Source organism: Diachasma alloeum, unplaced genomic scaffold (assembly GCF_001412515.2).
Source record: "Diachasma alloeum isolate Michigan unplaced genomic scaffold, Dall2.0 Dall_scaffold_71670, whole genome shotgun sequence".
NCBI classification, from domain to species: domain Eukaryota; kingdom Metazoa; phylum Arthropoda; class Insecta; order Hymenoptera; family Braconidae; genus Diachasma; species Diachasma alloeum.
This window is the reverse complement of record NW_021683534.1, coordinates 52,232-79,323: the sequence shown is the minus strand read 5'-3', so window position 1 is coordinate 79,323 and position 27,092 is coordinate 52,232. Positions and strand designations below refer to the sequence as shown.

Below are 27,092 nucleotides of genomic sequence, written 5' to 3'. Positions count from 1 at the left end.
TTCTCATTCCTCGCCAATCGTGCTCATCGCATTTCTCCGTGAAACGACTACGAATAAAACAAATCCCAGTGAGCCCCCCTGACCCCCAACAACCCGCCATCACCACCCGCAAGTGATCCCTATCATCTTCATCGACACCTGCTCCAATCTGTTCACCCCCCAGGAGTGGGGATAGAGCACTCAGAGAGGTAAGACCGAACACCGGTGACGATCCACCGGATGTGCCTAATTACAATAAAGTCCAGCGATTCCCAGCAACTCCCGCACCTCCAGTCCCTCACGTCAACAAATCCACCCCTGATAATTACCCCAGACTCATTAAACTCTCAACCCCGTGGAGGCTCGTCCCATGCCCCTTCTCCCTCACTCCCCCCACCCCTCTTACATTGATAACATCGTCACAATTTCGCTTTTCAGTTTGTGGTTTGCGACCAGTAGTGAACGAGTAGAGTTGATATTAGTGTCGAAGTAAGAGTTAAGCCGACTCGAGGTGAATCCCTCGGTCCCTCGAAGGTGTCGATAGCACCCAGACCCACGATATAAACCCCCAAAATCATCTGATACAGAATTAACCTCTCAAAGAGAAACATAACGACTTGAATTGATAACGAGGGGAAAGTTGAGTCGTCTGGGAGCACCTGTGTTATCCAAGAGCCACTCTTCCCCCTTTTTCCACGGTTAACAACGTGCAACAAACCGAAAAATGGATATTGATGATTACGAGTCATTGCCAACAACATCGGTCGGTGTCAACATGACTGCCGGTGCTTTTGCGGGGATTATGGAGCACTGCGTCATGTATCCCTTCGACAGTGTTAAGGTAATGTACCTGGAGGGAATTCGTGGGAATGCATTCTGGGGGGGGATTTTACATAACCTAGCTTCTTAGGTATGAAAAGAGAAAAGGGGGTTTGTCTGGGTAATGATGTAATATCCCCAGGGCTATTTTACACGGTTAAGCCTTAGATGTTTTTTAAGGCATAATTTATTTGCTCTGGGTTCTTATGCCTTAAAAAACATCTAAGGCTTAGCCGTCTAAAATAGCCCTGGGGATAATACAGATGTTTAATATACCGGTGAAAATTTCTTTGATTGTGGGTAATGGTGTCTTTGTGGGATAATCAAGAGACATTTTTGGGGGGATATTTTGGCATAAGTCGATAACGAGATAATTGCATGATTGGTCCTCGTGATTTATTTGGAGGAGGATTTTATTTTTCTTTTGTTGGTAAATTATTCAGTCTCAGAAAAGGAGATCTGGCTCGAGAGTGAATCGTTTTATGGGGAAGTGTCAGGTAAATATTTTGGGGAGAATTTTCTGAGCTTAAAAGAGGTCCTTTGAGATTTTTTGGTAGAAATACTCGCTACGGAAATAATTGCATAACTAGTCCTCATGTCTTTAAATGAAGATGTTATTTTCTTTCTGTTGGTAAATAATTCAGACTTACGTGTATGAAACTTGGAAAAGTCGTTTTATCTCGAGAATGAAATGTTTCATGGGTGTGTTTACAAGATAATTGCATGATTTGTCTTCATGATTTATTTTTACGAATTTTTTCCCTCTTAAAACTGAAAAGAGCCCATTCATCTGGAGAACGAACCGTTTTGTGTGGAAATGTTAAAATACATTTTTTGGGGAGAATTTTCTGAGCTATAAAAGAGGTCCTTTGATGTTTTTTGGTAGAAATACTCGTTACAGAGATAATTGCATAACTAGTCCTCATGATAACTTTAAATGAAGATCTTACTTCCTTTCTGTTGCGAAATAATTCAGACTCTCGTGTATCAAACGTGGAAAAGTCGATTTATCTCGAGAATGATTAGGTTTATGAGTGTGTTTACGAGATAAATGCATAATTGGTCATAATGATTTTTTTTTATGAAGATTTTCTTTTTCTCAATGTTAAATCATTTTGATTCTCATACGTAAAACTGGGAAAACTCATTTCTAGATCAAACTGTTTTATGTGGAAATGTTAGAATACATCTTTTATGGAGATTTTTCTGAACTATAAAAGAAGCCCTTTGATGATTTTCTGTAAAAATACTCATTACTCATTACTCAGATAATTGCACAACTATTTCTCATGATGCTTTTAAATGAAGTTGTTATTTTCTTTCTGTTGCTAAATATTTCGGACTCTCGTGTATCAAACTTGGAAAAGTCGATTTATCTCGAGAATAAATAATGTTATGAGTGCGTTTACGAGATAATTGCGAGATTAGTCTTCATGATTTATTTTGACGACGATTTTATTGTTCCTGATGTCAAATCATTTAGACTCTCATACGTAAAACTGGGAGAAACCTATTCATCTGGAGATCGAACCGTTTTATAAAGAAATTTTCTGAGCTATAAAAGAGGTCCTTTGATGTTTTTTGGTAGAAATACTCGTTACTCAGATAATTGCATAACTAGCCTTCATGATGCCTTTAAATGCTGATTTTATTTCCTTCCTGTTGCTAAATAATTCAGACTTTCGTGTATCAAACTTGAAAGAGTCGATTTATCTCAAGAATGAATAGTTTTATGGGTACATTTACGAGATAATGGCACGATTGGTCTTCATGATTTATTTTTATGATTTTTTTTATTGTCAAATCATTTATACTCTCATACTTGAATAAAACAGGAAAAATCCCATTCATCTGGAAATCGAACCGTTTTATAGGGAAATGTCAGCATCCATCTTGTGTGGAGAAGTTTCTGAGCTATAAAAGAGTTCTTTTTATGTTTTTCGGTAGAAACACTCGTTACTCAGATAATGGCATAACTAGTTCTCACGATCCCTTTAAATGAAGATGTTATTTTTTTTTTGGTGCTAAATAATTCAGACTCTCGTGTATCAAACTTGGGAAAGGCGATTTATCTCGAGAATGAATAGTTTTATGGGTGTGTTTACGAGACGATTGCATGATTGGTCTTGTTTATTTATTCTGATGAAGATTTTATCCAAATGGCTTTGGGCCGTGTTCAGCGACTGAAGAGGAATGCTTTGTGCATTCGAAACGCAGTGCGATTGAATTAGTTATATATTTTTTTATGTTTGATTACTGCTGCTGACCTGAACATGGCTCAAAGGAATTTGAATAATTTCAAAGCATACGGTGGAGAACATCTATTTCTTTTAAGGCCCACGTGTATTAATGATTATCTTTCGAACGTGATCTGGGTTGTTTTTTTTTTTTTTTGATAATCTGAAATGTTCTTCAATTGCCATTTAGTTTTACGTAGCCCTGGAGTCTTCAAAAATTATGATTGTACAACCAAAAAAAATGTTGAAAAAAACTGAACCTTATCAAAGAGCATTTTTGAATAATATTGCGAAATAAATCCAATAAGGAGGAAATTGCAAATTAATAATTTACAGTATCTAATGACTGCTCAGTCGTTATTTGTCACCGTAGCCAATGACTGTCAGATCGTTAGTTGCCATGATAAATTATCCACTTGCAATTTCCTCTCTGTCGGACTTATTTCCTAATCTTTATGAAAAATGCTCTTTGAAAATGATCAGTTTTTTAATACTTTTTTTGATTGTGCAGTCATAATTTTTAGGGACACCTGCGTGGTGTAAAATCCAGTGGAAATTGTGATATATTTTAGATTATGAAGATGGAAAAACAATCAAGATAACGTTCGAAAGATAATCCATCCGGGCCTTAAATGATGAAGATTTTATTTTTCTTGGTGCCAAATCATTTACTCTCATACTTAAAACTGGGAAAAGCTCATTCATCTGGACATTAAACCATTTTATGGGGAAATGTTGAGATACATTTTTCTTAGAATTGTGCAGAACTAGTCTTCATGATCAACTCAATAAATATAGCATTTCCTTTCTGTTGCTAAATAATTCAGATTCTCGTATATCAATCTTGAGAAAGTCGAATTATCTTGAGAATGAATAGTTTTATGGGCACGTTTTCGAGATAATTGCATGCTTCGACTTAATTTTTTATTTTGATAACGACTTTATTTTTTATTTGTTGGTCAATCATGCAAACCCCATGCTTGAAACTGGGGAAAGTCCATTCATCTCGAGATCTATCCATTTTACGGGGAAATATCAGTTACCGAGATAATTGCATAACTAGTCCTCATAATTCCTTTCAATGAAACTGTTACAGTAGAGGCATCGTATAAGATAACTCTCTATAAGATACCTCTCCCTCCGAGCGCTGGAGGCCTACCCCCCACTCTCGGCACTTTTACCGCCTCCCGAACGTTCATGTTCCGTGGGCTGCTTATAAGATACCTATGGCCCCGGTCATTTTTCAATGGGAAGAGAATAGTTACAAGGATTAAACGGTGTCAAGGGTCAAACGGGAGGGACGAACGAAGTGATCATGAGGGTCTAATGACCTTAAGGGGGGGGGGGGTCACTCCACTTTTTTCAAGTAATGGAAACATACATAGATTTTTTTTCACTTTTCCCATCGAAAAATCGTAATTTTTCGTCTGTGATAATTCCCGAGTCCACCAACAATCCCCCAACATCAGCTGCCATTCTATCACGCGGGGTTATGTTTAGAGAGAAAAGGGAACGCGGGCGATACAAATTCCAAACATTGAACACATAAATTGATTATTTATCGATATTCATTCAATAAAAATGAAAATTTCATTGAATTCGGGCACAACGAGCGAGGTATCTTATTTGAAACCCGCTTATCTCTATTTTTCTCCTCTTTATGGGTGCGCGTAGTGGGGGCATAGGGGTTCCCGGAATTTCACTCTCTTACTGTCTCCAAGGTATCTTATACAAAGCCCCTACTGCATTTCTTTTCTGACGCTAGACAGTTCAGACTTTTAGAACCGTTTCACGCGGAAGATTCGAAATACCTTCTGTGCAAAATTTTTTCAGCTGAAAAGAGGTGTTTCTATTTTTTTGTGGAACAATTCGTCTAGAAAATATTTGCATAACTAGTCTTCATGATTTCTTCTACTGAAAATTTTATTTCCCTTTCTATTGCAAAATAACTCACACTTTGGTGCGTGAAACTTGGAAATCTCAATTTATCTCAATAACGAGTCATTTAAAAGAGAAATGTGCTAAGACAATTTTTTTGAGGAATTTCCTCGACTCCAAAAGAGGTCCTTGAATGGTTTTCTCTAGAGCCACTCGTTAACGAGGTAATTCCGTAATGAGTCCTTATGGTTCATTCAATAAGAGATTCGATTTCCTTTGGATCGCTGAAAGCTCCAGAGTCTCGCGTATAATACCTCTGACACGAATAATTTTATGGAAAAATAGAAATCAACTTTTTATGGGTAATACTCTCAACTCCAAAGGCGGTCATTTGACGTTTTTCTGCAGAACTACTCGTCGCCGAGACAATTGCATAATTAGTCCTCATGATTGATTTCAATGCAGTTTTTATTTCCTTCTTGTTATTGAATAATTCAGACACATCCATTAAACTTCGAGAATTTGATTTCAAAATACGTTTTTTGTGGAGAATTTTGTTTTGCAAACGAGGTCTGCTATTATTTTCCTCGAAAGCCACTTGTTTACGAAACAATTGCATCATTACTCCCATGATTCACTTCACTGAAAATCCCGAATGAAAGGTTTATTTTTGATCGATTTTTCGATTCTCTAATTTTGATTGCAAATTCATTGAGAAAAACTTTTTTTTTTATGAGTACGTCTTTATTTATATGAAGAAACTAGGGACTTGAAAATTTTCAAGAGCAAAATATCTTTTTAAATTAATTTATTTTCTGAAAATTAATTTTTAGAAAATTCAACATAAATACGGTGAAATTTGTAGATAAAAATCTGAAATTTTGACTCATTATAGCTATTATTGAGCTCAACTTTGGCGTGCTGTTTCAGCCCGATAAGCTCAGTAGTTCCTGAGAAATAACAACTTGTTTAAATTTCGTTTTTCCTCAATACCTCAAAAACTACTGTACCAATTTCAATTTTTTTTTTCAAAATACTCGCCTCGATGGCCTCTACGTAAGTTAATCAGAATATACAGACAGAATATACTTTAATACAGAGTTTAGAGATCTAGCCATTTTTCCGTTTTTCATGAAAAATCTTGTACGCACGATAACTTGAGAAAAAAAGGAGATAGCAAGTTGACATTTGCTATGATTATAGCTCTTACAATACCAGGGATGGCCATCAATCTTCCGATTCTTCAATATTAAAAGAATTTCCGACTTACATTGATCAAGGTTTAAATATACTAATCGAAATTTAAAAATCTAATCTAAATTTCCAATTGATGATGAATTAAATATTTAAAAATATGGAACTACCAATTCTCTATTAAGTAGATAACATTAAATTTCTTATTACGGATTTCTGATTAGCCAAATAATCGGCAATCTCCCCAACTCAATTACTAATTAGTGAATAATTCAAAATTTGACTGTTTAAATTGATGATTATTCCAATAATTCAAATTACAATGATTGAAATGAAAATTTTTTTTTTAAAATAACAAAATTAAAGAATTCAATTATTCAATTCTCAATATCACTTTTAAATTTTAATTATTGAAATAATCATCAATTAAATTATGATTATAATTCATTGTTTCATTCATTGTTCAATCGTTTCGTAATTATTATAATTTAATTGATGATTATTTCAATAATTAAAATTTAAATGGGAAATTAACTAATGGACAACTTAATAATTAATGGATATGGCTATGCCTGCACAATACTGAAGGTTGGTATTTTGGATAGACGCAATCGGCCGAGCAGCTTCAGAGATTTTAACCTTCTGCATAAATCTTTTTCAATAAAAGGTTGAATATTTGCCTGTACTTCACCCGGTAGCATGTGGTTGCGGTTGTATGCCTGTCACAAGGATAGCGAATTGCTACCGATCCATTCGGAAGCTTACTCCCAATGGAATTGGTATAAATAAAAAAAAGAAAGAGACTAATGACGCAAAAAGTAACGGTCACATGCCCTCTGTTGGATAGGCTCGAGCTCCTGCTTGTTTTAATTACTGAGTGCACGTAAGATTGTAGTTGAGGCCCTTTGATACTCTTCAATTTTGATTGTTATTTTGAGATGAGGAAATCACGAATAAATTTCTCGGAATTACCAGCTTGCGGTGGGAAACGTGTATCACATTACAATGAGAGTCGAGATTCTAATAACGTAATGCAAGTCTGTTTGATTCTACTCGACGTTGTAAATACTTGGATTGTATGTCTTTCGTATTTAGTGTCAGGCGATGATACTAGCGTGATAATTCTAATTATTACGGGGTCATTAGTGTGAGAAAAATATTGTGATAATCAATAACTCATTGTTAGCGTGGAATTCTCAGGTTTTGATTCATAAATATGGACTTGATGTTTATATTTTCATTTCATTTCCTATTCATCCTTTCTCAAACCGGTTATTATTCTTGAAATCAATGGTTTTATGATATTTCACGAGAATACTACGCGACTAAATTAAGTAATAATAATAAAGTAATAAATAGAAGAATTAAATGTAGTTGGAGATCATTTTGAAGTGAATATGCGAGGAAAATAGTCATGCATACGGAATTTATGTCATCGTTTTCCTCATGGTAATGACGTATAGATTGAATGTGAATGGACAGCCTCCTCCGGATGAATATCTAACAATTTGTAGTAAGAGTCTGATTAGTTTTATCCAATCGCATTGTCGAGGTTTTCGCAAAAAGAAACGCCGATGCTTGGTTTTTAGTGTTTCTGTTATTACGTAAGAGTCTAGGCTAGTACAACTCGTTCTATTTATGCATCTCGTGGTACACTGGGGGTACATTTGCAGTGGTGAGGAGAGGAAAAGAGTTGTCTACGAGTGAATGATGATTCAACTATGTCATTAAATTATTTTTTAAGGCGTACTTATTTTTTCCGGTGATTTCTGTTCATCACACAGATGTAGATGTAATTGGCATGAAAATGGAATTTTTACTCGTCATGGTGATCAGAAATGCGTTAGAAGTTGCTGTGTCACGTTCATAATTTTTTGCGGTTTTTGAAAAGCGAATTATATAGATTACTTTGAGAATATCTGGGGGATTCCTTTGTGGGAATTTTGTGGACTACAGGAAATGGCTTTTTAGATTTGTAGATAAACATATTGAATTTAGGGATACTTGAAAAATTAGTTAGGAAAACTTTTTACAATGAAAATTGATTTATTGCTTTTTATTTTGCAATTGTCTTGGGAGCACGTGACTTTAACAAAGAATTTCTTTTCATTTTTTTTCTTTCATATAATAGCCTGATATTCCGATTTCAAATTATCATTTTCTTTAATCCTGAATTCTTTTGGGTATATTTGTGAGGCTCGTTGATCTAGAGATAAATATCAAGGGGCAAGGGAATCCATAGAATGAACATAAGATGATTTTTTTTATTGCTTCCGAATGGAAGCTTGGTAGTAGCTGAAATTTACATTCCTAATTTTATGTGTTAGGGTAACTAAATATCGCCCAAAAAGTTCGAATATGCTACTTTTAGATGGTGTCTGTATGTATGAATGTAGTCTTTTTTCTTTTTTTCTTTTTTTTTCTCGCAATTTTCTTATAAGGGATCAACCGAATTTTATGAACTTTTTCATGAATTTAAACTCTAATAAGCTCTATTCATTGACACCAATTAAAATTCAATTCAATAAAATTAAATTCAATTGATTCGAAAAAAATGATATTTTTCCAAAAAACGTTTTTTCAACGATCACTCACAAAATTGATAACAATACTCTCTTGATTCAGTCAGAATATGTTGGAGGTCGCACAATTCGTTGTTGAGTTACAGCACATTGTTTATGTTATTTGGAAGAGAGAATCGACTTTTTCATGCTTTCATGCAATTAAATCAGCGCTTGAAAAGTATATTTCAATGCCTTCTTAATCAAGTTGAAAAATGATAAAAACTGCATCATTGTTTATCAAGTTACAAAATACCATGAGATTTTTCTGCCAAATTCTCTGTTTCTATTAAACTCAGATACTAGTCCATTATATTGAATTCTTATTCATATTGATTCACGTTCCCGACTAACTTCTGATAGAACCTGGGTTAAACTCTAAATCCTAAATAAAGCCTGGTTAAATCCCGGCTGTAGATTGATTAAACCTTAATTCAACCTTGATTTAACCCGGCCTGAAAACTAATTGCAGTCTTGAAAGAGTCTGAATGTAGAATCATTTGAGAGACCGAAATAATACGCAAAATTTTGATGACATTTCAGTTTGATGATATGTCAATTGACGATTTCATTTTGATGACTATGACATGAAAAAATAGAAGAAGAGAATAGCACAGTAATCCAGTATATGTATATATATCTCACCGATAATGTACGTTCAGTCACTCAAACTCAGTTTATTTTGCTGACTAGATGAAGTGTATAAATACCTAGTTATACCAACCTTTTTAACGATAACCTAACTTAAGGTTATCATAATTTGTAATTAGTCATGTTATTGGCTTCGGCTGTTTGACTTGGAAAATTAAATAAACAAAATAAATAAACAAATAAATAGTGAACTGAGAAATGAAAAAAAAACCCATTTGGAAACAAATTGCTAATTTATTAGCAACAATTACTGTACGTATTATCGACGGCGGTGGTTGTGTGGTTAGAGTGTTGGATTGGCATGCGGGAGACCCGGGTTCGATTCCCGGCTGGGGAGGGGCCAAAATTTGTGACACTCTAAATCTCACGGTTTCATTGTCGAACGGGAGTCTCGCAAGAGACGACTGTACCTGGGTAGGTTTTTCCCTCAAATGAGATTTTCCCTTGTCCTTCGGCGAATGCGGTACAGGGGGTTGGGGGGTGGAAAGCGAACAAATCGTAAAGACCCGAAAGGGTATACGAGAGGAAAAAATTTTTACTGTACTTATTTATTTTAAAAACGCGATTGTCCGTTTGTGTTTGATATTATAAAGTTCCCCATTGAATTTTTTGTTCATTTCTAGGTGATCTTGTAAATCATATGTGTTTTCTGATCGAACAGACGAGGATGCAGGCGCTGAGACCCGAGCCAGGTGGAGGCGGCAGTATTCGGGCTGTAATGTCCAGGATGGTGCAGCAAGAGGGGCTTCTAAGGCCAATTCGTGGAATGAGTGCTATGGTAGCCGGTGCTGGACCCGCACACGCACTCTATTTCTCTTGTTACGAATTTTTGAAAAATCGTATGGTATCAAAAACTACCTCACAGGTCAATCATCTAGTCTATGGAGCTGCTGGATGTGTTGCCACGATATTACATGATGGTGTTATGAATCCAGCTGAAGGTAAAGTTTGTTTGTTCGATTGGAAGCGGTTTACGTGATAACGAGATATTTTTGTAGTTCATGCAACAACAGACCGGTCAATGTCAATTATTCGATAATCATAACTTCCAGTAATGGTTCTTGATGATACCCAAGTACTTCATTCAAGTTGAAAACTTTTTTTCAAGCGAAATTTCAGTTTTGCCGAAAGTCTTGACATCCCCATATTTTTTCGGATTTTTTATTGTTGAATACATTTTTTTCGGAAATTTTATTCAATGAATGTTGTATACAACTAGGGGGTTACACCCCCATATGACCCCCATGATCCTTATTCTGACCATTGTGACACGTAATCTGACCTTTGTGACCCTCATTTTAACCCTCTTTATACCCCTCGTGACCTTTAATTAATTTCGAGTATTAAATTTTCATTACCTGTAGTTGATTTGGATTTTTATAATAAAGAGAGATATATAAAGACCCTTATTTTAACCCTTAGATTCTCACCCCCATGACCCTTTTTTGGACCCTTAACCCGACCCTTATGATCTTATTTGAATCCTTAATCTGACCCTCATTCTAACCCACGTGACTCTTATTTTGACCCTGGTGACCCTTAGTTTACCTTAGACTACCTTCAATAGCGGTAGTTAATCTGACCTTTGTGATCCTTAATCTGACCCTTGTGACCTTATTTGGATTCTTAATCTGACCCTCATTCTAACCCTCGTGACCCTTAATCTGATGCTTGTGACCCTTATTTAGACCTTTAATCTGACCTTTGTCACCCTTATTTGGACCCTCTGACCCTTAATGTGATTCATATGACCCTTAATCTGATCCATGTGACCCTTATTCTGACCCTTGTGACCCTTAATTTTGAGTACCAAATTTTCATCACCAAAAGTCGATTTGGATTTTTATAATATAGAGAGATATTTCATTCAATTTCACGCTTGACTTTCTTTGATAAAATTTTATTAAAAATTCACCGTATTCAGAATTCATCAATCTACCACGGATTAGTTTTTTAAGAATATCATAAGAACCTTTTTCTCATAAGCTGGAAAAATCGACTTCGGGGGGACCAATAACTCCGGTTTGGCCTATGCCTCACGTGCTAGAAGCTCGTATTTCATTATTTATTATCTCCTAAACCGTGCAGTACAAGTAGTTAGAATTTTTTTCAATCGCTGGGGATTATTATAACCATTATCTGTGAAAAACATGCGAATAGTCGTAAGAAACACCTGTTTTCCAGGGATATACTTTAAAGCCACGTTTATACCAAAACTTGAAATAATAATAATTTTATAGAATTCATGGCCCTGATATTTTTTTTTAATCTAGTAATTTTACAGATATCATCAAAATAACAACTGTGGAAAGGTTACTCTAAAATTAATTCACAGATTATTTCGACGATATCTCTGAAACTAATAGATTTTGAGGAATACATCAAAGGAATTTTGCATTGATTTTTTTTCCAACCCAAATATCGGGCAATATAATTGGCACATTCGACATCACGTGGTACAAGCTACCGGGTTTCCAACTGATAATTTTTTGATAATTTTCTCTGGTAGTTGCTATATAAAAAACAAAACATCATGCAGTCGAATTAACCCCTCGTCAAACTGACAAATTGAATTCAATTGTGGTAATCTGAGGATTTTTATTCGAAAGGAGTGTTAATGATACAATTTTCGTTTCTCAATTGTGAGTTTCGTCTCATGGTCCAATTATATTGCCCGACATTTGGATTGGAAAAATAATCCCCCGAATACCACACGAGCTTAAAAATTAATCGGGCATTTTCCTCAAGGTTCCCTGCATACAAACGAAGTCGTCAAGTTTTTCAGGAAAAATCACTCGTGCTTCGCACTCGTGATTTTTTAAACTGAAAAACTTGACTCCTTCGTTTGTTTGCAACGAACCTATCGGAAAATACCCGATAATTTTTTTTTTTTTATGCTTATTTTATATCGCTTCGAGTCTGATGAGACTATATGGCGATTGATCAAGACTTTAAAAATGGTTAGATCTCACCATTCTACCCGGCCAGGAATCGAACCTGGAACCTATCCGTTGTGAGGCAACGGCCTTAACCACTACGCCAGGCCACCGGGCTTACCCGATAATTTTGAAGCTCTTGTGGTATTACAAGTGATAAATTAGCCGTTTTTAAAATATACTTTTATGCTCCACACAAATACATTCTTTTATTAGCCTAGTTGTTTCAGAGATATTTTCAGAAAAAAACTGGGAAATATCTCCGCACGAACAATTATTCACATATTATTTTCAAGATATCTCTAGAATTGATAGAATGAACAGAAAACAGCAATAATTTTTTTTAGATTGTTATGATTTTGGAGGAAGTTACTTTGATATTATTCTCTCACGTTAGTAGTTCCAGTGATATTTTTAAAATGAAATGGATGAAATTCTAACTTCAGTCCGATTGCTGAAAATGAACGGATAATCATCCACTCGAAATTAAATCCAAAAAATATTCGTTCATAACTTCATAATCATCTCCGGAACCATTAGGTCAACAGGAAATTCTCAAGTGACCTGTGGAATGCTCCACAAAAAAATATTCTCTTGGCATTTTTTTCCAGAGCTACTGGTTTCGGACATATTCTCAAATTCTGTACAAAATATTTTAAATTATCTTCTGCTACTTTCTAAAACTATTTTCTTGTTTTGTGCACTTTTTCAGTGGTCAAACAGCGGCTGCAGATGTACAATTCCCCCTACAGAAACGTCTTAGACTGTGTACGACACATTTACAGGACAGAGGGTATATTTGCATTCTACAGAAGTTACACAACACAATTGGCAATGAACGTGCCATTCCAGAGTTTGCACTTCATCGCTTATGAATTTGGACAGTCGATAATGAATCCACAGCACACATATAACCCTCAGGCGCACATCCTATCAGGTAACAGCAGAAAACCCCTATTACACAATTTTTCTTGTAATTTTTGCGCTAAAATAGTGCTATGCATTTATTTAAAAAACTAATTGATTTCAGTCAAAAATGTCAAGAGACCCTTTTTTTATAGCTACGAAGAATTTCTATAAATATCGACAATTTATTCAACCATAAAAAAGTTCTCGTGAATTCATAATTAGCAGAATGGGATGAATTGATTTATTATGAATTTATCACTTCATCACAGATTTTTTTCATCTGTTGAGAGAAATAGTATTCCTGTTTTCTTTTTGTCATCAAATTATTCCTTGTTGATTTACTATTATTACATATAGGGGACAGTGAGGCAAAATGAAACAGCCGAAAAACCACAATTTGATGCAATTCAAGCAAAAAATAGTACATTACGCAACTAGTGCGTTAAGCAGCCGCCCGAGTGATACCGCCTGCTGTCCGCACGTGTTGCGTATACTATTTTATATGATAAGTGCGTGATGAAGTTTGGCGGTAGAGGGGGGGGGGGTGTGGGGGGTGTGATTGCAAAATTTCATTTTCGTTACTGAATTCTCAATGACTTATCACTAATTTCTAGAAATCAATCACCAAATTTCAGTTAAAAAATTTTTTTATATGATACGTGCGTGTAACCGCATGGGTTTCAGTTGACTATAGTCAACTGGAAAGTAGACTAAAACCCGAAATAACGCATGACGCGCATGCGCATCACCTATTAAAAGAAAATACAAGGAAGGAAATCTAACCTCCGAATAGTGAATACATGGAATGACTGAAAAATGAAAAGGTGATTTTCGAAGCAGATAAAATGAGCCAAAATCGTATAATTTCTGATAGTGATAAAGAGTTAGGCAGTGAGGAGGATTTATTTACTGATGAGGAGAAGTTGATTGGTAATGTGGCATTTGAAGAAAATGGAATAGTATGTTTCGATACAAGTGCGACGGGATGGCAACGAGTGTGAAGTTGGTGGCCGGAGGCGAAGCCGAGGGCTGCCAATCACACGAGTTAAAACACCCCGTCGCACGTGTATCCGAACTATATTTTTTGTTAGTGATGTTACGTTCAGCGAGTGCCGAACTGTGCCATTTTTCGTTTACTAGTAAACGAAAAGTCTTTTCGTTTACACGTTTCGACTTTTCGTTTACTAGTAAACGAAAAGCCACTTTTCGACACGGGCTGAACGTAGCAGCAGTGACAAAAATGAAATATTCCCCAATGAAGTAACAGCAGGATCGCCAAAAACTCCTTCTTCGATCAAATACTGTAACTTAAGGGCTTTATGGAATTCTAATGATGAAAATAATGTCAAGGAAACACAGAGAAAAATTATTTTTGCTTTTCAGAGACATGTCACAGAATTCACCGAAACTTCACTGAAATTTGGTGATTGATTTCTAGAAATTAGTGATAAGTCATTGAGAATTCAGTAACAAAAATGAAATTTTTCAATCACACTTTTTCATAATTACTTTTTTAAATAAATGTGATCTTTTTTCTCCAGGGGGGGGGGGGGCTACGCCGCCCTCGTGAGTTACCGCCTGCTTTCCGCACTAGTTGCGTAATGTACTATTATCAATTTTTGTCTATTCAGTTTCTTTATTATTGGGAGTACTGATAGAATAATAATTTTCTATTCGGTAGAAAATCCCACTCCCCTGTTAGATCTCGATCTCAACGTCCACTAGTCAGCTTGTTCCCTGACTCTACAGCAGTCAAACTCAGATCTCGTCATCGCGGAGATTATGTTCTCTCCTCATTCGAAACTCCCAAAGATTTTTCAAATATTTCTTACATCGGGACGACAATAATAATAATTTTCACGAATTTTATCCACAGTTCTCTTTTCAAGTAATATGAAATATTTCATCTATAATTCAATTGATTAGATTAGAGCAATTACACTTTTCTTTTTTCATTCGATTGAAATTCAACATCACATTCCTTTTTCCCCCACTGGGTCTTCCCCCTGAGGCCATCAAAACTTCTCAATCATCCTCCATTCTACCGAATGGAAAATTTTTATTCTAATCAGTACTCCCAGTAATAAAAGAAAAGTTTATGAACAATAGCTTAAAAAAAATAGTTAATAAAACATTTTTTTTGCTTGAATTGCGTCCCCACTCTCTCCTATTATTTCTCTTCAATTTCTGCGCTTCACAAATTCAATCCATTGAAACATGGATTATTGATGCATCAGAAGCATAAACAGCGAGTTCGTGGAAAAAAACGAAAGAAATGATTAACTAAAGATCACCCTCCATGAAAACGATTAAAAAAAACGCGACATTGAATCCACGTATTTGCCTGCAAATCATTGTCGACACGAATCTACAATGAGTGAGTTCCCCGATTCAGTGTAAATATTTCGTGAGTTTGCGATTTCAATTCGGAAATTACAGGTATTTTTCTCGTTTTTCCATTACCGTCATCACAAGGAAATCAATGTTTTTCGTGCTGAAAAAAAAGTGTAAAAAATAGTGTAAACCGTTGCTAGGGGAAATTATATAAATCCAAAGAATCCTAACCACAGCTCATGAATTCCCTAATTAAACGATGAATCAGTTTCGTAACGAGTGAAGAACGAGTCAGTTTGTCACCAGATTAGCATAATTATAAATACTTGAATATACTAAAAGTTTTAAGCGGAGACCGTTGTGAAATTTGGAGGTCGTTGTGACATTCGTTGAATTTGTTTGGCCCTTTAAAAAGTGGGAAAGGGTTTCATGTTGCGCGAAGAGGACAAAACGGGCCAGGACCTTGGAAGTCGTTCAATTTTGAATCGATGGCGTTGAAAATTAGTTTTCACATACTTGATCTATACAGTAATGAAAACAAACATGAATTTTGAAAAATATAAGTTTTTTTTTGCTTTCAATGGAAGCGTTGTAATCGTTCAAATTTAAGGCCCGGCTGTACTATCTTTCGAACGTTATCTCCATGTTTTTTTTCATCTTTTGTCATCTGAAATTGTCAATCAAGTCCTGCATCATGTAGAAGTTTTGAACAATTATGAATGAATAAGAAAAAAAAGGGAGAAAAAATTTATAATTTTTTCAAAGAGCATTTTTAATTTATATTCAGAATAAGTTGAGTAATAAGAAATTGAAAAATGTATCTGATTTACAGTGACAAATGGCGGCCTATCACCCAATATCATGCAGGGGGAAGACTGATTTCGTAAATCTTTTCCCATATTACACAGAGACATTTACTACGGAAAAGGCTCTTTGAAAAAAGGTGTAATATNGGGGGGGGGGCTACGCCGCCCTCGTGAGTTACCGCCTGCTTTCCGCACTAGTTGCGTAATGTACTATTATCAATTTTTGTCTATTCAGTTTCTTTATTATTGGGAGTACTGATAGAATAATAATTTTCTATTCGGTAGAAAATCCCACTCCCCTGTTAGATCTCGATCTCAACGTCCACTAGTCAGCTTGTTCCCTGACTCTACAGCAGTCAAACTCAGATCTCGTCATCGCGGAGATTATGTTCTCTCCTCATTCGAAACTCCCAAAGATTTTTCAAATATTTCTTACATCGGGACGACAATAATAATAATTTTCACGAATTTTATCCACAGTTCTCTTTTCAAGTAATATGAAATATTTCATCTATAATTCAATTGATTAGATTAGAGCAATTACACTTTTCTTTTTTCATTCGATTGAAATTCAACATCACATTCCTTTTTCCCCCACTGGGTCTTCCCCCTGAGGCCATCAAAACTTCTCAATCATCCTCCATTCTACCGAATGGAAAATTTTTATTCTAATCAGTACTCCCAGTAATAAAAGAAAAGTTTATGAACAATAGCTTAAAAAAAATAGTTAATAAAACATTTTTTTTGCTTGAATTGCGTCCCCACTCTCTCCTATTATTTCTCTTCAATTTCTGCGCTTCACAAATTCAATCCATTGAAACATGGATTATTGATGCATCAGAAGCATAAACAGCGAGTTCGTGGAAAAAAACGAAAGAAATGATTAACTAAAGATCACCCTCCATGAAAACGATTAAAAAAAACGCGACATTGAATCCACGTATTTGCCTGCAAATCATTGTCGACACGAATCTACAATGAGTGAGTTCCCCGATTCAGTGTAAATATTTCGTGAGTTTGCGATTTCAATTCGGAAATTACAGGTATTTTTCTCGTTTTTCCATTACCGTCATCACAAGGAAATCAATGTTTTTCGTGCTGAAAAAAAAGTGTAAAAAATAGTGTAAACCGTTGCTAGGGGAAATTATATAAATCCAAAGAATCCTAACCACAGCTCATGAATTCCCTAATTAAACGATGAATCAGTTTCGTAACGAGTGAAGAACGAGTCAGTTTGTCACCAGATTAGCATAATTATAAATACTTGAATATACTAAAAGTTTTAAGCGGAGACCGTTGTGAAATTTGGAGGTCGTTGTGACATTCGTTGAATTTGTTTGGCCCTTTAAAAAGTGGGAAAGGGTTTCATGTTGCGCGAAGAGGACAAAACGGGCCAGGACCTTGGAAGTCGTTCAATTTTGAATCGATGGCGTTGAAAATTAGTTTTCACATACTTGATCTATACAGTAATGAAAACAAACATGAATTTTGAAAAATATAAGTTTTTTTTTGCTTTCAATGGAAGCGTTGTAATCGTTCAAATTTAAGGCCCGGCTGTACTATCTTTCGAACGTTATCTCCATGTTTTTTTTCATCTTTTGTCATCTGAAATTGTCAATCAAGTCCTGCATCATGTAGAAGTTTTGAACAATTATGAATGAATAAGAAAAAAAAGGGAGAAAAAATTTATAATTTTTTCAAAGAGCATTTTTAATTTATATTCAGAATAAGTTGAGTAATAAGAAATTGAAAAATGTATCTGATTTACAGTGACAAATGGCGGCCTATCACCCAATATCATGCAGGGGGAAGACTGATTTCGTAAATCTTTTCCCATATTACACAGAGACATTTACTACGGAAAAGGCTCTTTGAAAAAAGGTGTAATATTTTGGAGAATTTTTTAATCACACTTTTATCACATAAAAATGGCAGATGACTACATGCCACTGTTTTGAAAATTTAGATACCTAGCTGTCACTTCCCATGAGGAGTTAGTGTTTTGTTATCCACCATGGAAAATGATAGCTAATAGATAATTTGCCACAGCGAATCAGATATTTGTAATTTTCACTTTTTTCAGCTCATTCTGAATCTCAATTAAAAACGCTCTTTGAAAGAGTTCAGAATTTTTTCTATTTTTTTAAATCATTCTATTATAATTTTTGGGAATTTCTACATGATGTACCACTCAATTGACAATTTTGGATTACGAAAAATAAAAAAAATCCAGATAACAGTCAAAAGATAGTGCACCCTTAAGTTTTGAATTTTTTGTGTTATATCGACCCATTATGATCCAAAAAGTCTGAAAATATAATTTCTAAACCGTGTGTGTATGTGACGAAGTTTTTCTTCAATTGTTCCCTAGCAAATCAATGGAATTAAATCATTTCCTTTTATTAAATGTAGATATTTTTGAGCCTTATCAATGAACATTAATCGAAATTTAATTCATTTCAGATTTTTTTTTATAATATAACTGATAACTAAGAAAAAATGTTCTGAGTTCATTGAACGAGGGCTTAAAAAATTTGTTTGGATGTCCTCTTGACCGAGTTTGAAGATGAAGTCGATAGCAATAATCGTTATTTTAATTTGTATAAAAATTTGTAAAAGTTTTGTATTTTTTGGAAATTGGAATTCCGCGGATTTCTCGAGATATCATGTTTCAAATGCATTCAATTATAGCTTTAAATATTGGGTTCAATGCCACACTGTTGAAGTTGACCAGTAATTACGATAACGATATGTGTTGATTTGATTTTTATGACGATTTTTCTAATTTCGAATTTGCCATTATATATTAATAACCGTAGTTTATGTAGACGACAAACCTGTGAAATGCAGAGCCGATAACAAACAATTTTCAAGAACTAGGAAACCGTTGAACGAAAATAAACAGATTCACGCCAAATCAGCAGGACAAAAAAGTCGATGCTGCGGATTTTCGTCTGAATTTTTTTATGAAACGATGGCTATTAGACAAAAATTTTGAAAAAAGAACAATTGAAAAATATGGAGAATTATTATTATTTTTGGGAGTTATGATTTTTTGAAAATTGCTAGTATTTGTCCAAAAAAGGTTTTTTTACGAATTGGCCAAAATATTCCTGCGGGGTTTCAAGCTATCAAATTATCCCCTTTGGCACACTCAAGGAACATGCAAAATCCTTCAAAATGCGACGTCATACATAACATTATCATCAGTTTAACCGGTTTAATATGAGAAAACATTTTTTTTAAATCGTTAATTACTCAAAAAGCTAAATTTTTAATAATTTGAAATTTTTCCCAAAAATTTTCAATAAAATGTCAAGAATTTTGGCGCCAATTAGAGTAGGTCTTTCTCCATAGCTTGGCGCTATTAATTTTTTCATTTAGACAAGTATTGAAAATGACCGAAAATCCCTATCATTCATGCAATTATCGCGGAAATAAATGATCGCCACAAACCCTCATTCTCGAGACACTGAAATAATTATTAGAGTGGGTTCAATCGATTTATTACGACTCATTACATCATCACCAATTTCTGCTGAGTAATAATTCAGTAGAATTATTCTTCAAGATTATTCCAACCGTTTTCTTTCACCTTCAAAGAACTCCTAACTTTTCAGCCATTAACGGCCATCACAGCAATTTTAATCAAAAAGCGAAAAAGAACGAATAGAGAGAACCAATTCTTTCAATAACTGCCAACGTTTCGAATACAAAAAGTGTTCTTCATCAGACCATTCATTTATTCTGCACTAGTTTTCAATCCATTAAAGGTTGTGACGAAAATAATTCAACCAAGGAATATAACTAAAGTAAAAAATCTGACAGTAAACGGACACTTGTCAGAGCCCTTCATAGGGGAGGGTGGGGTAAAATGGACACTTTTGATATTTAAAGAAATATTTATAACTCAGAGACAGATTTATCAATTGAAATCAGTTTAGACTTAACACAAAGGGAAAGAATTGTTCTTTTTATTGAAAAATAAAAAAAACATTCATTGACAAAAACATTGACAAAAAAAGTCAAAAGTGTCCATTTTACCCCACTCTCCCCTAAGTCTTACCAATAAGTTGCACATGAAGAAGAATTATTTTTTCTTTGATCTAAACTAGCGAACTACATTAATTTATACTATTTTATTTTATTTTCTTTCCAGTTCCGTTTTCACAATTAGTTTAATTTAATTTTATTCATCCTTATTATATATATCTATTTTTTCCTTAATTCGTAAGTTACAGTATTGAATGAAGAGGAATTATGTTAAAAACCAACAAAAAGTGTTTTTTTTTTGTGATCAAAACAAGAAACAAGAAAATTTTTTTTCTACATTTCTATCGGTGGAAACTTGGAATCCCTGTTTTTTCTTCCAATATCAACGAGATATGGATATTTTTTAATTTTTTGGTCCAATTTCAAAGAGAAGAAATAAAAAAATGTAAAAAACGTAGGCGGGAAGAAATAAAAAAATTAATTTTTCAATGTCTCTGGAAAATTTTAAAATCGATATATTTTTTCGAATAATGAAAGAATACCCATAAATTCGATTCCGATCCTCGTCTTTTTATAGAATAAATGGCAACAATTAAGAATTGGAGACCAAAAATTTTATGCTATTATTATTATGTAATAATAATACTAATTATTCTTGATTACAATAATTTTTTTTTTTATGCAAATGAAATTTTTCGTCTTCATGATCTGATTTCATTGAGCGGAAATGAGAAAAATGCAGGGACTGCTGATCAGCAAGAAAATAAGAGAAATTTTTTTTTTATTTTTCTGCAAAATTTCAAAACTAATTTTTTTTTTAATGACGAAAAAATATCAATATGTTCCCTTTCTATGATCTAATTTCAATGGAAGAAAGTGAAAAAGTACCAGAGATACGTGATCAGCAAGAAAATAAAAATTTCGATTTTTCAATGTTTCCGGAAAGTTTTAAAATTGATATATTTTTTCAAATAATGAAAGAATACCCATCAATTCAATTTCTACCCTCACATTTTGATAGAATGCATAAAAAAAATTGCAAAGAATAAAAATTGGAGACGAAAAATTTTATCGAATTAATATAATGTAATAATAATACTAATTATTCTTGATTACAATAATTATTTTTCCGATAATTGACACAAGATGCATGTGAATTTTAGGAGCCATGGCGGGAGCAGCGGCTGCTGCTTGCACAACCCCCCTCGATGTATGCAAAACTGTTCTCAATACTCAACAGGTCGATGTCCAGGTACAGGGAATGGTACACGCCTTCAAGCTAGTATACAGGTTTGGCGGTCTTCAGGGCTATTTCCGGGGTCTGAAAGCCAGGATTATCTATCAAACACCAGCAACAGCTATTTGTTGGTCTACGTGAGTTATTTACACTGTCACTCCTCAGCTACTAGTCACGCTTACTGGCATTTTTGTTTTATCTTCTGGTTGATAAAAATAACGATAATAGCATGATTTAAGGCGGAAAATACGGAGACAATTGCACATTTTCCTCTTTCCTTAACTGGAAAACACATCTTCAATCATGACTAAACCGAATTCAATGAAATTCCGTGATTCCCAAAAGGGCGTAGTCATTATAACATTCTGAACTTCTAGTGATATTTTTTTTTATACTGTTTTTATTTTTGCTTTCCAATGGAAGCTTCGTAATCGCTGGAATTACAATTTTTTATGTTAGGGTAACTTAATATGATTTTAAATTCCGAATATACAAATTTTAGAGGGTGTCAATGGATCAATCGAATTTCATGATGTTTTTTATAAATATAGACTTTAATAAGCTCTATTCATTGACACCAATTAAAATTTAATTTTTCAAATAGATTCTAAAAAATCGATATTTTTCGAAAAATCGATTGTCCCACTATTACTTAAAAAATTGTCATCAAAATGGAATTAATCATGGCTCAAACAATTAATAACAATGCCCTCTTGATTCTATTAGAATGTGACGGGGGTCACACATTTCATTGTTGAGTTACAGCACAACGAAAGCACATCGTTTATGTGATTTGAAAGAGAAAATCGGTTTTTTCATCATTACTGAAAGAATCATCAATAGCAATTAAGTCAGGGCTTGAAAAGTATATTTCAATGCCTTTTTAATCAAGTTGAAAAATGGTGAGAGCAGCGTCATTGGCCCTCCTATGATCCTCATCATCCTTATTCTAACCTTTGTGACCCTTAATCTGACCCTCGTGATCTTTATTCTGACCTTCATGACCCTTAATCAGACCCCTGTGATCTTTAATCTGACCCTCGTGACCCTTATTTTGACCTTTAATTATTGAGTTTTAATTTCGAATACCACATGTTGATCCCCAGAAGTCGATTTGGATTTTTATAATATAGAGAGATAGTTGAAAGATTTTTAGTGAAATAAATATGCGAGTTGATGAATTTCTACCAAAAATATTGCTGAAAAGAAAGAAAAATCAAATAAATATTTTTAAATGCTTCATTTCTCTGGATGTCGAAATAAAGTTCAAGCTTTTCATTTCAAATTTTAAAATGAGAGCAAATGCAACTAAATAGTATCGATTGATCGTCAGATATTGAATCTCGACAAAGGTCGATTTTAATGAACCGTTCCGTAATCTATTAAATTGTGCACTTCACTTCTAATTTGACGCAATATTTGAACTTGAAGGGAACTCAAGTTTTAGGCAAATATACGTTAAGAACCACACGTACACGATAAAGGCCCCCGTAGACGTAAATAATGCTCGTTATCACGTCTCCTATCACCTCTTATCGCACCTCGAGATTGCGAATGAAAGAGGAACGAAGTTGTCAAGGCCAGTTTAGCTCATCAATAAATAATCCCACTCTCTTCAATTCAGGTACGAATTCTTCAAGTATTTTTTGCAAAGGAGAGAGGATGAAAGGCACTTTGAGCGAACGAGCCCAGAGAGTGAGGACCTATCATCAGTGAGTCCACCTTACACACCCACAATATCAAGAACCTCAACACCAACATTTTCAGGAAGCGGATTGATATACAATAAATCACCGGGTCCTGTTTTGCTGGACGTGACCCGGAGCTAGGTACTGAACATTCAAGGATAAAAGAAAACTAAATCGGTGGGAAAAAAAGCCGAAAAGACAAGTGGAAATATTCAACTTTTATATTTCAAAGAGTTTATTAATGAATGATATTTTGTTAAATTGGCTTTGTTAGTGACGATGATATCTCTGAACAATAATTATACTGGAGATGATAAAATTTTTGAATTAATTCGAAGGAATGAATCGAGTGCAGGACACTTGATCATTCGGTCATTCGAGAGAAAAAATGGGAAAATTGAGAAATGACAAAAATTTTATTCGTTATGCATCACGTTTAGATCGCATTATGAGTGATGAAGTCGCACTGTTTACTGTTTCACCGTGTATATCAGTCCTGAAAGGTTCTGAGGGATAACGAAAATTTGTATTCGAATTTTCTGAGTATTTCGTTTAGTCGACAAAACGCTAGTTTCAGAGGTGAAGTGGTAGGGGCACAGGAGATGTTCCGATTATTCTGCGAATTTCTTGAAAACTATCACATTTAGAAATGGATGTCACAGAAGCTTTTTTGGAGAAAATTTCATGGGCTGCAAAAAATGTATTCTGACATTTTTTTTTAAATGTGATAATTTTGGAGATATTCAGAAAATAAAGTGAATGAATTTTTTCATTGCAAAATGGATTTGATATTATTTTCCATATACATCCTGGAAATTGATGAGTATGGAGAGGGAAATTTATGTAAAGTTTTTCTCTAGACCCATTCATTCCCGGGATATTTCGGACTCCTCTTTTTTCTCTACTACTTCGGGAAAGATTTACAACTGCACGTGTTCACACCTACCTAAAAACTGAAAAATGTTGAATCAATTCTAACTCAAGAATAGTATTTCTGTTTTTTAGTTATTTAATTATTTCTTTTCGTTAAATTACTATTACTCCATTTATTATTTCTCCTCAATTTCCATTATTCACGACGTTAAACCGTCGAGACATTTTTCATTGATGCACCAGGAGCATAAACACAAAGTGTATGGAATAAAGGCGCAGTAAATGGGTGAATTGAGATCACCCAACACAAAAACGATTGAAAAAAAGTGACGTTGAATCCAAGTATTTGCATACAAATCATTGTCGTCACGAATCCACAATAAGTGAGATCATCGATGAATTATAAATATTTCGTGAGTTTGTGATTTCAATTTGGAAATTACAGGCATCTTGTTTGTCCATTATCATTACCACAAACCTCAAATGTTTCGTACTGATAAAAAAATGATATAAACCATTCAAAGCAGGAAAGTTAGTTCACTAGAAAATCAGAGTCACAAATGATGAATTCCCTAATTAAACGATAAATGACTTTCGTTGCGAGTGAGGATTGAGTCGATGCTTAGGAAGTTCAGCATAATCATAAATACTTGAATATGCTCATAATCTCAATTCAGGAATAAGAGAGAAAAATCGAATGACCCAACGATGCAAAATCAACTGATTCAGTAGTCACAAGGTGGAAATGGAATTTGCACTATTGTTTTCCTTTTCCTCAATTTTATTCAGTTTGATTTCTCTTTGTATTTGTAACCGGTGTTTGAGGAAGTGGATGACTTGATAAACGGTGAAGAAAGCGGAAAGGATGACCACAGGAAGAGAAATGAAAGAGAGGAAAAAATATGTTTATTTACTCGAAAAATCTTCGTTCCTAATTCCGTATAATATTGCTTCCTTATGGCTGTGATAACTGAGTCAAATTCATCTTGATATTGACTTTAAGAGGGAGTAATATCGTGTGAACTGACAGCCTTCACGCCATATAATTTATTAATATTTTTTACGTAACATCTTCAGTCGTAATTATTCATCAATACTCCTGATTATCACGCAATGATGAATGAAGAACAATGTCATGAATCTTCTGCATTGAATTTGTGTATTAATTAACAATTCTGTTCGACACAAAAAAAGAAAATTTACACCCTAGTGTATAACTCCAGATAAACTCACGATTACGATTACTTGAATAATTGTACTATTTGACATATTACTGAGTAATAAAAATAAATGAGAAAGATGGATGGATGAAGTCAATCCATAGTGTATCGATAGTGTACATAAATGAATGAATAAATAATTGTATAGACATTGTGGATTTTTTATTATTATTTCAACAGCCTTACGATACGTCAAAATCGAAAATTTTTTTATTAAAAAAACGGCCAGAGCTGATGGCATATCCTTAATTGATGGCCTCGAAGGTATTCCTCCACCGATTTTGTTTTCTCTTGAAGATTTTTATTGCACAAAATTTATTGAGTTTTAGAATAGAATTCTGTAGTAAAAGCACTAGAATTTTTTAACGGAGTTTTTTTAAGTGAAATAAATTGTGCTAGATTTCCGGTTTCTGGGAGAAAATACCAGAAGATTTTTTTGTCTAGAAAAAATTCTATTAATAACTCAATTTATTATATTGATTTGAAAAAGCACTCGTTAAAGAGGTAATGAAAGAATTGACATTCAAATTTTGTAGAAAAAAAAAGCGCCTTAGCTAGAAAATTCTATTCGATTTTTAGTGATATTCTATTGGAAATTCGACTGGGTTTCTATCGATTCTATTGGACTATCTAACTTTTTCGTCACTAGTGCGTAAAGTGAAATTTCACGCACACTCCGCGTGCGCAAAATCTCGCATTCCACACATTGTGATGAAAAATAGGGTTCGACACTTGTGGGAAAAATGTTCTTTGATCCTTGGGAGGGCGTTGTATATGAGATATTCCACGTCAAATGAGTCAATTGCCGACCCTCACCCTCTTGGAAATTAATGACGATTTTTTCTACAATCGGGGAGGTTGAAAAACTATCTCTCAAATTTTTTCAGATTTTTTCGACAGCCCAATTTGGAGATGTGATTTTTTTCACATTTTTCCGTTTTTTCCAATAACTTGAGTTCTTTTTTTTTTTATTAACTTGAGTTCTATTAGTCCGATTTTGATTTATTAAGCGTCAAAATTTTCCATTTTTTACCGTCTATACGACTATTTTTTGTAATTTTTTTTTCGATTCCTAGATTCTCATAATAACAAATTTTCGAAAAAAAAAAAAGTTGAAAAACTTGAATTTTGCAAATTACGTCACGGATGATATTCAAATTTTTTTTTCCAGTAATTCTCATAATCAAAACAAGTATTTTGAGCTGTCATTCAAGTTGGGCATCCTCCTGGATCTATGTTATTTTTAATTTTTTCTTTTGGAAATTTCGCAAATTTGGTCAAAACACCACAAAACGACTTCGACTATGTATCGAAAAAATATCTAATATATAGGTGTACAATCAAATTCACTTCATACTGTCTATAATCAAAGTCAATAAACGCCATTTTGAGGTATTGCGACCAATTTACGGAATTTCGAAACGAAAAAATTGAAAATAAAATAGATCCAGGACGACTGAGGAACGATCCTGTCCAACTTGTATGATGACTCAAAGTACTTGTTTTGATTATACGAATTACTAAAAAAAGATGAAACAAATTATCCGTGACTTAATTTGCAAAATTCAAGTTTTTCAAGTTTTTTATTCGAAAAGTTGTTATTATGCGCATCTAGAGATCAAAAAAACATTTCACTAAAAATATTCTTATAGGCAGTAAAGAATGAAAAATTTTGACGCTTAATAAATCAAAATCGGATGGATAGAACTCGAGTTATTGAAAAAAACCGGGAAAACGAAACGAAAATCATATCTCCGAACTGGACTGCCGAAAAAAT

The 27,092-nt window shown here is 34.1% G+C and overlaps 1 protein-coding gene across 2 annotated transcripts; it reads left to right on the top strand.

Annotated features, from left to right (window-relative positions):
• LOC107047623 (mitoferrin-1) lies at positions 1–25,471 on the top strand. 2 transcript variants are annotated; one of them, XM_015270414.2, is made up of 6 exons: positions 1–188; positions 418–820; positions 9,981–10,260; positions 12,968–13,192; positions 21,461–21,671; positions 23,159–25,471. In XM_015270414.2, exons 2-6 carry the CDS (start codon positions 704–706, stop codon positions 23,361–23,363), a joined length of 1,038 nt encoding a protein of 345 aa, XP_015125900.1. In that variant the 5' UTR covers positions 1–188; positions 418–703; the 3' UTR covers positions 23,364–25,471. The 2 variants fall into 2 exon arrangements, with proteins under 2 accessions (XP_015125900.1, XP_015125902.1); XM_015270416.2 differs by lacking the exon at positions 1–188 and having other exon boundaries at positions 387–820.
• The last annotated feature ends 1,621 nt before the right edge of the window (positions 25,472–27,092 follow it).